Source organism: Stegostoma tigrinum, chromosome 32 (genome assembly GCF_030684315.1).
Source record: "Stegostoma tigrinum isolate sSteTig4 chromosome 32, sSteTig4.hap1, whole genome shotgun sequence".
NCBI classification, from domain to species: Eukaryota; Metazoa; Chordata; class Chondrichthyes; order Orectolobiformes; family Stegostomatidae; genus Stegostoma; species Stegostoma tigrinum.
The window spans coordinates 37,851,280-37,864,123 of record NC_081385.1 but is presented as its reverse complement, the minus strand read 5'-3'; the positions used below and the strand labels follow the sequence as shown (position 1 = coordinate 37,864,123).

The 12,844-nt window shown below is 41.9% G+C and overlaps 1 protein-coding gene across 6 annotated transcripts in view; it reads left to right on the top strand.

Annotated features, from left to right (window-relative positions):
* Positions 1-12,025, top strand: part of prdm10 (PR domain containing 10) — a 202,691-nt gene extending 190,666 nt beyond the window's left edge. For all 6 annotated transcript variants that reach the window (XM_059638988.1, XM_048562397.2, XM_048562394.2 and 3 more), the window contains 2 exons: positions 2,123-2,223; positions 10,890-12,025. In XM_059638988.1, coding sequence (XP_059494971.1) covers positions 2,123-2,223; positions 10,890-11,069 — 281 coding nt within the window. In that variant the 3' untranslated portion in view covers positions 11,070-12,025. The remainder of the gene's footprint in view (positions 1-2,122; positions 2,224-10,889) is intronic.
* The last annotated feature ends 819 nt before the right edge of the window (positions 12,026-12,844 follow it).

The following is a 12,844-nucleotide window of genomic DNA, read 5'->3' as shown; positions in this document are numbered from 1 at the left end:
CCTAGTGCTGTCATGGAGTGTGGTTTCAGGGTGATATTGGTTAGGAAATGAACATTCAAGAGTATTCAATATAGGATGGATAGGCAAACAGGAAAGGGAGATTGGGTAGCACTATTCATAAAGGATGAAATAAGCATGCTAGTGAGAGAAGATATTCGATCAGAAGGTGAGGAAGTAGAATTAGCTTGGCTGGGTGTATTACAGAATTGGCAAGGGCAGTAAAGATTTCTGGGAGTTATTTATCTGCAAATCAGGAAAAGGAGACTGGTATTGTTAAAGGATGAGGTTGGCATATGAGTGAGAGAAAATCTTGGATCAGAAGATCAGAATGTAGAATTAGTTTTGGTGGAAAAAAAAATGTAGCAGAGATTGGTGAAAGTTGTTTACAGACCATGAAACAGAAATGAAAATGTAGCGTGAGGTTTTAGTCCATTAAATTAGAGGTGATTGCAACATGGGGAAACAGTAATTGTGAGGGACTTCAATCTTCGTTAACCTAATGAGCATTAATGCTGTTGGTTACAAACTGCTGGAATGTATATCAGGCTCGACTTTTGTTGCCATTCCAGCTGCCTCCCTACTAGTATGATATTGGCATATTGGGAATATGATAGGAATGTAGTGTCTTAGAGTATGATCTCAATTAGCAACCCAAGCATTGAAGCTATTAGTGTGGGGACTGCTGCACTTGCTCTCCTCCAAACAGGACATGGAAGAATGACTGTTCTGGTCACAGCAACTAAATATGATCCAGATTTTAAAAAAAACCCAAATGTACAATTTTTGTTTCATGTCTTCAGAAATCTTAGTGTGAAACCAGCTGTTTCAAATGTAACTCCATTTGTGGTCAGTGAGTGGCTAAATCATAGAATCACCAAATAGTCTCAGCACATCATCTCTGTGCTGCCTTTCTGCAAGAGGCAATCAGCTAATCTCACTTCACTGCCCTTTTGCTGTCAGCTACAAAATGTTCATCTTTAAATATTGAAAGTGAAAATTGAACCTTTCCAGGCAGAGCATTCTGGATCATCACCATTTTGCACAGAAATATTTTCATTTTGTCACATTTGGTTCTTTGCATTCATCAAATTTGAGGGTATTTTTAAAGTAAATGACCATGTGAGAAAAAGAAAATTTTCAATGGAACCAAATGAAAAACTGACTGTAAAGTGCATGTACAATATGGATGTGAGCTGTACTAAAAAAATAGAGGGCAAGATTAACTCCATATTTAAGACCTTGCTGTACCTGTCCTGTATTTGTTTGATGGTACGGTGTAAATGCAGAGGACCCAACACTGAGTTTGATAACATCAGAGCCTGGTTCCCTCTTCCATGTTTTTACCCACTCCCACACTCAGTTCTGTTATGGAATAGTTAAAATTATATCAGTGATAATAGGGTCTAGGCCTGAAACGCCAGCTTTTGTGCTCCTGAGATGCTGCTTGGCCTGCTGTGTTCATCCAGCTCCACACTTTGTTATCATGTTATGGAATGGGTTGCTTTTAGCAGAGTGACCCATTTTCACCTCTTCCTTAGGCACATTATCACATTATATGGGATGCATTCAGCACAGCCATCCCATCTTCTACTCTAAGCTCTTACTATCACTTGTTCAGCTTTTTTACTGTCTTGGCCTGCTGTCCATAAGCACCTTGTTTACCAACCCTTTCATGTGTCTGTCTGTCTGTCTGTCTCGGCTCCATCTCCTATTAACAGCTCACTTCTCCTTCGCCACCCCCTTCAATAATTACAACTCTTTCCTAGTTAAAAGTTGAACAGTTCTAATGAAGAGTCCCTAGACTTGAGATGTTAACATTTGCTTTCTTCCCATCACTGCTGCGAGACTGTTGAGCTTCTCCAGAAATTTCTGTTTTTGCGTAAAACCTACCTTTCAACTATCTTTCCAAACGTTCTTTTATGTGACCCAACATCAAATTTTTGTTGTTAATAATTATGGGGAACGCCTTGATGCTTAACTGAATTAAAGGTGCGATATAAACGCAAATCATTTTTAACATTATTATTGACCGTCTTCCCATCTGTCCTCTGTAACTGTAACTGACGGTTGTTTCAATCTGTGGTTAAAGAATTTCTCTTTAAACAAATTTTCTCGGTTGCAGCCTCTGAGATTCAGATGATGACCATTCCTCAGACCCAGTATGTTATTGCAGAAGCTCCTGTAGCTACAGTAAACAGTGGCCAGGTGAAAGCTGTGACACAAGTAAGTGTATTTTGTTGAGGACGACATCTTCAAAATGTTACACACTGTGATGTTAAGGTGCATGCTTCTCCTTCAGAGTTGTAAGTGGGATATTCTCTTTTTTTTTTATAAAAACCAAGTAAATTGGGAACAAAAACAGAAGTTGCTGGAAAAGCTCAGCAGGTCTGGCAGCATCTGTGAAGAAAAATCAGGGTTAATGTCCCAGGTTCAGTGAACCTTCCTCAGAACTGTTCTGAAGAAGTGTCCCAAAACATTAATTCTGATTTTTCTTCACAGATGCTGCCAGACCTGCTGAGCTTTTCCAGCAACTTCTGTTTTCGTTCTCTCTTTGGTGGTTGTAAACTAAATTGCCAAAGATGCAATGCCCAGTGGGAATGTAAGCTGTGAGGAGGACTCAGAGGCTGTAAAGAGATATAGACAAGTTCAGAGAGTGGAAAGCATGGTGGTAGATGCAGTAAAATGTGCATAAGTTTGAAATTATTTACTTTGATTGTAAAAAGAGATACATTGAATATTTTTAAGAGATGTGTATCTTGTAAATGTTAATGTTCAAAGAGACATGAATGTGCTCATACTTGGAGCTCGTATAGAGAGCATTTGCGTGCATGCAGCAATTATGAAAGCAAATGGCATATTGATTTTACGTGCAAAGAAATCAGAACAAAAAAAATTCTTGCTACAACTGTACAGTGCATTGGTGAGACCATACCTGGAATATTGTGTGCAATTTTGGTCTCTGTAATTAAGGAATGATATTTTTACATTACAGGCAGTCTGCAAAGGTTCACTGGATTGATTCCTGGGATGAGGAGTTTATCCAATGATGAGAGACTAAGTAAATTGGGTCAATATTCTCTAGAGTCTAGAATAATTGAGAGATGATCTCATTGAAATTTTCCTGACTCTGAAGGAACTTCACAGGGTTTGTTTGGCTGGGGAATCTAGAACATGAAGGCACAGTCTTGGGGAAAGGGAACAATCATTTAGGACTGAGCGGAGAGACATTTCTTCACTCTAGAGGGTGGTGAATATTTGAAATCCATTGTTTGAGACTGGGAGGGGCTGATTACTGATTTTTTTGGAGAATAAAAAGATACTGAGAGTAGACGACAAAGTGGAGTTGAATCAGATCAGACATGAGATCATATAATCTGCTTATTTTTCTCTTCTTTTTAACAGTTTCTGAGCGTTTCTGTTAATGTTTCTGTTACAACACAGAAGGGAACTCATTGAATCTGTATGAACGTGTTGATGACACTGTCCATTAATCCCATTGCCCTTTCTCCCGAGAGCAATCTTTTGCCTCTAAATGTTTAGTATTGCTGATTTCGGTGTAGTTGGAATTTAATCCTGTTGTCTTTTTGCCAGCATATTACAAGCCGTAAGAACTTTTACAATATTCTCTTAAATCCGACCAGTTCACTTTAAAACTGCAATTACTGATTAATGGTTCAGAAACAACTCCTGTATGATTCCTATGAAATCTCGCCACCTTCTCTATTGAGAGGTGAGAAATCCATGCTTACCCAGCTTTGTCATGTAACTGAAGTCTTTCAATCCTGGTGCCATTTTAGTCAATTTCTGGGCCATCTTCATGGTTTTGACATGATTCTTGCTGTGGGTGCCCAGAGTGGTGCTCTAAAGCAAAGGCCTAACTAATGTCTTATTAAGACTTGATGCAATACTCTTGCTTTTTGTAATGTGTGCCTCTGTCATTGAAATCTGGGTTCCCTCTTTTTGAACAATTTTCGTAATTGATGCCTATTCCCAGATGGTAAACATCATGATGCTAGACATTCTGACATGTAAGCCTCTCCCAGTTGCTTTCCAGCAGCAATGTTATGAAATGGGAATACTGACGGATTTTTCCCAACAACTCAACCCAAAGGAACTGAAGCAAGTTGTTGTTCCCCAATCATTGACCTCAGCAAAACTGGGGAGGCGATGGCCTAGTGGTATTATCGCTGGACTGTTGATCCAGAGATTGAGAGAACCTTCTGGGGACGTGGGTTTGAATCCTGACACGACAGATGGTGGGATTTGAATTCAATAAATATCTGGATTTAAGAATTGAATGACTACTATAAATCCATTGCCAATTGTCGGAAAAACCCATCTGGTCCTTGCAGAAAAGGAAACTGCCATCCTTACCCGGTCTGGCCTACAAGTGACTCCAGACCCACAGTAATGTGGTTGACTCTCAACTGCCCTCTCGGCAATTAAGGATGGGCAATAAATGCTGCCTGGTCAGCAATGCCCTCATCTTGTTAATGAAATAAAAAAAGAAATTGGCACCAACTGCCGGTGGACTGTTGGATCCTTCAAATTCATGCTGCGTAGCCCAAACAACATAAGCTCCTGCCCTGAGCTGTCATCTCTTGTCATGTTTCTCATGTTTACGAATCTAAGATACAAAATAGAGAGATTAAGAAAATAAAGTTTTTGGAAAAGCAAATCAGGGCAGGATTTATATACTTAATAGTAAGGTTCAAGGGACTGTTGCTGAACAAAGACACCTTGGAATGTAGTTTTGTAGTTTTATAGTTTCTTGCAAGTGGAGTCACAGGTAGGTAGGATAATGAAGAAGGTGTTTGGTATGCTTGCCATTTTTGGTCAGTGCATTGAGTACAGGAGTTGGGATGTCATGCTGTGGCTGTACAGGACATCAGTTAGGTCACTGTTGGAATACTGTGTGCAATTCTGGTATCCCTGCTATAGGAAAGATATTGTGAAACTTGAAAGAGTTCAGAAAGGATTTATGAGGATGTTGCCAGGGTTGGTAGGTTTGAGCTATGGGGAGAGGCTGACTAGGCTGGGGCTATTTTCTCTGGAGTGTCAGAAGCTGAGGTTTATGACATCATGAGGGTATTGGATAGGGGAGATAGACATGGTCTGTACCCTGGGGTGGGGAAGTCCAAAACTAGAGGGCATAGGTTTAAGGTGAGAGGGGAAAGATTTAAAAGGGATCTAAGGGGTAACTTTTTCACGCAGAGGGTGTTGTGTGAATGGAATGAGCTGCCAGAGGAACTGGTGGAGGCTGGTACAATGACAACATTGAAAAGACATCTGGATGGGTACATGAATAGCAAGGGTATAGAGGGTTATGGGCCATATGCTTGCATGTGGGACTAGATTTATTTAGGATATCTGGTCAACATAGACAAGTTGGATTGAAGGAGTGTCTGATTCTATGTATATCTTTGTGACTCTCTGACCTTACAGTTATTCATAGTATAGGTTAGAAAAGTAAGAACTGAAGTTAAAAAGATAAACGTTACAGTTTTTTTATAAAGAGCCTGCAGTATATCAATTCAGCGCTCTTTCACATGTGGTCTGACCCAAGCTTGCAAACTGCTGACTGCCCTCACCGGTTCCCAGCCCAACAACCATGCCAGCTGTCCCGCTCCATTTGGGCCTTCAGCCTGCTGGCCATCCCCGCTCCCCTCGGTGTACAGTGGCCACCTCCTCTCTGCTCCACTCCACTCGGGATCACATTCCAAAGTGATCATTCATGTACTTTTTAAAAGTTGTGAAATTTCCCGCCTTCAGCAGTGCATTCCAGATTCCCATCACCCTCTGAGTGAAAACTATTTTCCTGAAATTCCCTTTAAACCTCCTGCATATCACTGTAAAATTGTGCTCCGTTAGCATTGACCCCATTACTAAGGGGAACAGCTACTTTCTATTCTTCCTGTGCATGCCCCGCAAAATCTTAATGTGCTTCTTTCAGGTCCCCTGTCCGCCTTCTTTCTTTCAAAGAAAACAACCTAAGCTTATCCAGCCTCTCTTCATTGCTGAAATGCTCTATGCGAGGCAACGTTCTGGTGAATCTCCTTTATGCCCCTCAGTGCAATCATATCCTTCCTATAGTGAAGTGACCAGAACTGTGCACTACTCCAGCTGTATCCAAACCAAAGTTCTGCACAGCTCCAACATGACCTCCCTGTTCTCATAATCTGTGTCTCAGCTGATAAAACCAAGCATCCTCATTGTCTTCTTAACTACCCGATTTATTTGTCCTGTCACCATTCGGGGATATGTGGACAAGATGTCTCTGTTTCTCTGACTGTCCTGCCATTCACTGAGTACACCCTTGTCACACCCCTTCTTTGTAGTGCATCATCTCAGATTTATCAGTGTTAAATTCCATCTGCTACTGATCTGCCCATCAGACTAATCTGTCTATACCTTACTGTAACCTGACACCTTCTCACTGTCAACTACCCAGCCAATCTTTGTGTCATCCACAGCATTATTTCTCCTCTCTCTCTCTCTCTCTTTCTTTCTCTCTCTTTTTTCTTTCTTTCTTTCTCTTTCTCTCTTTCTTTCTTTTTCTTTCTTTCTTTTTCTTTCTTTCTTTCTTTCTTTCTTTCTCTCTCTCTTTCTCTCTCTTTCTCTCTCTTTCTCTCTCTTTCTCTCTCTCTTTCTCTCTCTCTCTCTCTCTCTCTTTCTTTCTTTCTTTCTTTCTTTCTTTCTTTCTTTCTTTCTTTCTTTCTTTCTTTCTTTCTTTCTTTCTTTCTTTCTTTCTTTCTTTCTTTCTTTCTTTCTTTCTTTCTTTCTTTCTTTCTTTCTTTCTTTCTTTCTTTCTTTCTTTCTTTCTTTCTCTCTTTTTCTCTCTGTCTCTCTTCTCTCTGTCTCTCTTCTCTCTGTCTCTCTGTCTCTCTTCTCTCTGTCTCTCTTCTCTCTGTCTCTCTTCTCTCTGTCTCTCTTCTCTCTGTCTCTCTTCTCTCTGTCTCTCTTCTCTCTGTCTCTCTTCTCTCTGTCTCTCTTCTCTCTGTCTCTCTTCTCTCTGTCTCTCTTCTCTCTGTCTCTCTTCTCTCTGTCTCTCTCTTTTTCTCTCTCTCTCTCTCTTCTCCTCCCCCCCCCCCCCCCCCCCCGGTCTCTCCAGCACCCTGATCTCTCTTTTTTTTGTCTCTCTCTCTCTAACCCCATACATGGTCATCTGCGTATTTTATGAATATCACAGACAATAAGGGAACCAGCACTGATCCCTGTGTAATACCACTGCTCACCAGGCTCCAGTCACACATCAGCCTTCTACCACCTGTCTCCTGTTGCTAACCCAATTTTGCCAAATTACCCTGGATCCCACTAGCTTTTACCTTCTTTATCAGATACTCGCATGGGAGCTTGCCAAAGACATTGCTGAAATGTGTATAAATGACATCAGTTGCCCTACCCTCATCCAACCACTTGGTCATCCCTTCTGCTAGGCCTGATTGGTGGGCGACACGGTGGCTCAGTGTTTAGCACTGCAGCCCCTCGGCACCAGAGACCCGGGTTCGATTCCAGCCTCAGGTGACTGTCTATGTGGAGTTTGCACGTTCTCCCTGTGTCTGTGTGGGTTTCCTGTGGGTGCTCCAGTTTCCTCCCACAGTCCAAAGATGTGCAGGTGAGGTGGATTGGTAATACTAAATTGCCCATCGTATTCAGGGATGTGAGGTTATACGTGGATGAGTCTGAGTGGGATGCTCTGAGGGTCAGTGTAGTCTTGTTGGGCTGAAGGATGTGTTTTCACATTGTAGAGATTCATTGATGATGAAATCCATTGCATACAATCCCTGATCAAATCTTGCCTTTCTAAATGGAGATTAATTTTCCCTTGACTATTTCTTGATTTAGTGCTTCTACCACTGATGTTAGACTCACTAGTCTATAGTTCCCTTGGCCTACTTCTACCACCCTGTGAAGTGGAACCAAAGCTGTCTTCCATTCTTCTGGCACCTCTCCTGTGGCCAGAGGTGATTTAGAAATTGGACTGGGCCTCTGTAATTTCCTCCCTCATTTCCCAAGCAACCTGGGGTATAACTCATAAAAACCAAAAGAAGTGTGGATGTTGTAAATCAGGAACAAAAACAAAGTTGCTGGAAAAGCTCAGCAGGTCTCGCAGCATCGGTGAAGGAGAAAATAGAGTCAACGTTTCAGGTCCAGTTCTGAGGAAGGGTCACTGGACCGGAAACTTTAACTCTGTTTTCTCCTTCACCAATGCTGCTGAGCTTTTCCAGCAACTTTGTTTTTGTTTCTGGGTTATAATTCATCTGAATCTGGAGATCAGTCCATTTTAAAAGTCTGCCAAAGCATTCATTACCTCCAGCTTCTTCTTTCAATCTGTTCAAGAATTTCAGTAGTCTACCTTCTTGAATTCTGCACTTGCATCCTCCTTCACCCAAGTAAAGCCAGATGTAAAGTACTTATTTGACATTGTACCAATGTCTCCCAGCTTCACACACAAATTGCCCCTTTGGAGCTTAATGTGGACTACTCTTTCTCTGGTTATTCACTTCCCTTGATATACTTGTGGAATATCTCGGGTTTCTCCGTAATCTTAAAAAAAAGGAACAGTGGATGCTGGAAATCAAAAACAAATGACATTAGGTGCTGCTTCCCTCTCATTCAGAATGGGAAAAGTTCAACAATTTCACTTCCAATTTCCACTCTGCTGTCACCTTCACTTGGTCTATCTGTTACTCCTCCCCTTCCTCGACATCTCTATTTCCATTTCTGGGAATTAGCTGACCACAGCTACTTGACAATGCACCCTCGCACCCTGCTTCCTGTAAAGACTGTTCCCATTCTCCTAGTTCTTCCATCTCTGTCACATCTGTTCGATGGGAGCAGTCTCCAAAATATCAACCTCCTTCCTCAACCAAGGATTCCTCACCACCGAGGTTGACAAAGCCCTCAGCTGTGTCCAACGTATCTCCCGCACTCCCACAACAGCAATAGGCTCCCTTTGTCTTCACCTACCATGCCACCAGCATCCACATTCAAAATATCATTAGCCACCATTTTTGCCACCTCCAGCAGGATGCCACCATGAGACACATATTCCCCTCCCCTCCCCTGTCAGCCTTCTGCAGGGACCATTCCCACTGGGACAGCTTGGCCCATTCCTTCTCCATTCCCAACACCTCCCCACAGCCCCTTGGCAGCTCCCTCTACAATCACAGAAAGTGTAACACCTGCCCATTTACGTCCTGCCTCCTCATCATTCCAGACATATCTTCCATGTGAAGAAGCAGTTTACCTGCCCTTCCCTCAAACTAGTCTACTGTGTTTGCTGCTCACAATGTGGTCCTGTCTACACAGGGGAGACAAAGCACAGATTAAGAGCTTTGCAGAATTCCTACATTCCAGCACAAAAGTGACCCTGAGCTTCCAGTTGTCTGCTATTTCAAAACACTCCTGTGTTCCCTGGCCAACATCTCTGTCTCAGGCTTGTGACAATGTTCCAGCGAAGCTCAGCGCTAGCTGGAAGAACAACACCTCATTTTTAGCTTTGAAACCCTGCACCTCCTGGGCTCAGCGTGGAACTCAATCATTTTAGGGCCTGAGCACCTTCTTCCATGTCCTTACCCCAACCCCCACACACCAGGCCTTGTCATCACATGGGCTACTACCTTAAACAACTCATTGTCAGCCATTAATGGTCCCAAGTAGTAGCTATTCATTCTACAAGACTGTCCTTTACCCATTCTTTTGACTGCCCGATTTTATTCTCACTCTCTAGGCTTCATCTCCACCTATCAATTACTCCCTCTTCCTCCCCCTAATTCACCTTCAGCATATCTAGTAACCTTTTCCTAACTACAGTCAGTTCTGAAGAAGGGTCACTGTACCCAAAAAGCTAACTCTGCTTTCTCTCCACAGATGCTGCCAGATCTGCTGACTTTTCCCAGCAGTTTCTGATTTTGTTTCTCCCTAATCTTGCCAGTCTCTCTCTGCTCTCCTAATTGCTCTCTTGTGCTTTCCCATCCCACACTTCCTATACACCACCAGAGTTGCCATTGTTTTTCTCCCTTTGTACCTGTAATACATATCTGTTTTCCTTTTTATCCAGTACTGAATATTCCTCAACATCCAAAATCCTCTGGCCTTGATGCTCTTTCATTTCACCCTAAAGGGAACATGTTGGACCTGTACTCACCCCTAGTACCTTTTGAACGCCTTCTTTCCACTGTTATGCTCAAGATTTATCCTCAAATAGCTGTTCCCCATCTCCTGTGGCCAGATCCTGCCTTATTCTAATAAAATCTACCTGACCTCTACCTTTTTGCTATCTTTTCCTTTTTCCACAACAAACTTAAAACATACAGTGTTGTGGTCGTTATCACTAAAATTCTCCCCTCGTTGTTACCTGTCTGGCTTTGGTTGCCAATATTAGGGAACTGCATTACACTGTTCCTTGTACGACCATCTACATGTGGATATTAAAAAGTTCTCCTGAATACATTTCAAGAAATCAATCCCCTCTGAACTCTTTATACTATGAATAGCCCAATCAATATTGGGAATGTTGCAATCCCCTAATATAATTACCTGTTATTATTTTTACGCACCTTAGTGAATTGACTATCATCTCATCAGTTGCCTGCTGATTGTCTGGGGACCTATAATACACTCGTGACTGACGTCTTTTATTCTGCCTTTATTCCACCTCGGCCAATTGCTAGGGAGAGGGATGGAGTTGATAGTGAAGAATAGAATTTCTGATAGAAACTGAAGTCAAGGGCTTCAGTCTGCACAACATTGAGTGAAGGATATTTCAGTTTATCCAATTGTAGACATTGGAAAGGCAATGTGATGACAGTGAGGCAGTGTTACATGTTCTAGCAGAAAAGATATTAAGTGGAGATTCATAACCATTGACATGTATTCTTTTTCAGACCCACTACGTGATATCAGAAGGCCAGCCTGAGCTGGACGTGAAGCAGAATGCTGCAGTGCGACTAGGTGTGCCTCAGACACAGACAGACACCACCTTACAGCAGCCAAATGCACAATTCATCATTACCTCAACAGCAAGTGGGAATGGAACTACTGAGGTGCCAATCACAAAACCGTAGCAGTCATTTACCAGAAAGCAAACCTCTCCAAATTCACACTGACCCCATTGGGTGTGGAGTTACAACTTGTGACATGCATGTTATAAACAGAAAGAGAGAGAGAGAGCAGTACAGCAACTGTTGTGCTTACAGCTTTTCCCTTCCACATATCTTACCTTCCCAGCATCACCTAACCCTCCGAGTGAAGCATTATAACGAGGATCAGGAGTTAGGGTTTTCATGTTGATAGTGTGGGCTTTGCCAAATGATGCTCAGTATGAAATTGCTTATGAATCAAACCCAATTTTTAAAGAAATCATTTGATGGAAATGGAAAACAAAAATATGGGAAAAGAACGATGAAGTGACCAGCTCTGTTCACAAATCCTCATCTAATCACATTTGGCCAAGTGAGCTGTATGTCACCAAACTACCAGGAATGTCCACCAGAGACTAGACTCCAGGTGAACTCCCACTGGACATAATTCAGGGGTTTCATGCTGAGAACTTGATATGATTCACCAGGATTCTTGTAAAGCTGCAGAGGTGGATGGACAGCAAGCTGGGTTCTTGAAGTGTGGGCACTCTCATTGAGCTGCAGTGTTCAGGCAAGGTTGTAACTGAAGAATACCAGGAAAAGTATTACTGGATTGTATGTGATCTCAGGTTGAGAAACAGCAAGGTCTGTATACAGCTTGTGTTCTTCTCTGGGTGTGTTTTCCTTTAACTGTAGAGGAATGAGAACAATTCAATTAACTCAAAACTGACACGCACACATGCAGCCCAATGCATGCACGTGGGAAGAGACGCTGTCTGTTCACCTGCTACAAGCAGACTAATGTGGAAAAGTTTGTGAATGAGATTTTAATGCTTTATTATTTAAGAGTTTATGTTCACTGTAAATTTCTGTGGTTGTATCATTAGAGAAACTGTGTTCTACAAACAAGTGTTTAAAGATCAATAAAACTATAAACCAAACAGTGCTCCTCTCCCCAGCACTCATCCTGATCCAAAATGAGGAAGGAGACAGGATACTGCAGGAGAGTGGGCAGGGGCAGGAATCCAGAGTCGGATCTCTTTGAACTGCACTGGTTTGGCACACCATTTTGAACAGTGAAATCTTCGCAGATGTCATGGGATTTTGTTTTCCGGAGCTGCTGTGTTGTGATATGAGACGAGTGCTGATGTGCTGGAAATGAAGTTTGATTCTGACACAGTAAGAATGGGGCAGGCCTTCTATCAACTGCCCGTCCGCTGCTTTCAATGAATAGGGACTGAGGTGGTTACGTTTCCACTATTACTTAATGTTAGTATGTTTGGTCTGCGTGACAGTTTTACTGGTACATGAATTCTCGTGGCTCACTCTCCTCGGTAAATCCAAGTGTGTCTGCCCATGACCTGACAAGTCAATTACCTGAATCACTATTAGCACTTACTGTGGCCTCAAAATGGCAAAAACATCACAACAGACCTTGTTTTAAGTTTCAAATATCAAGACATTTACTTAGTCAAAAATCAACAAGTGCATAAATAGTAACCAATAAAAACCAATTAAGTATTTATTGTGGATGACAATCTACCAACTGAACAACGTGATGTCACCAAGGTAAAACTTTGAAGAGTGTTTAAATAGTGTTTCTTTTTGTTGAATGTTGTCACTGTCGGAGCCTTTTTACTTCAAACTTTCATGGAAATTCAAAATTATTTTGATATCCCTGAGAAGGGGAGAAGAACGGTGATTTGTTATCCTCCCTGAAAATTTTAAACAATCTTTTAAATTTGCTCTTAATGTCTTGC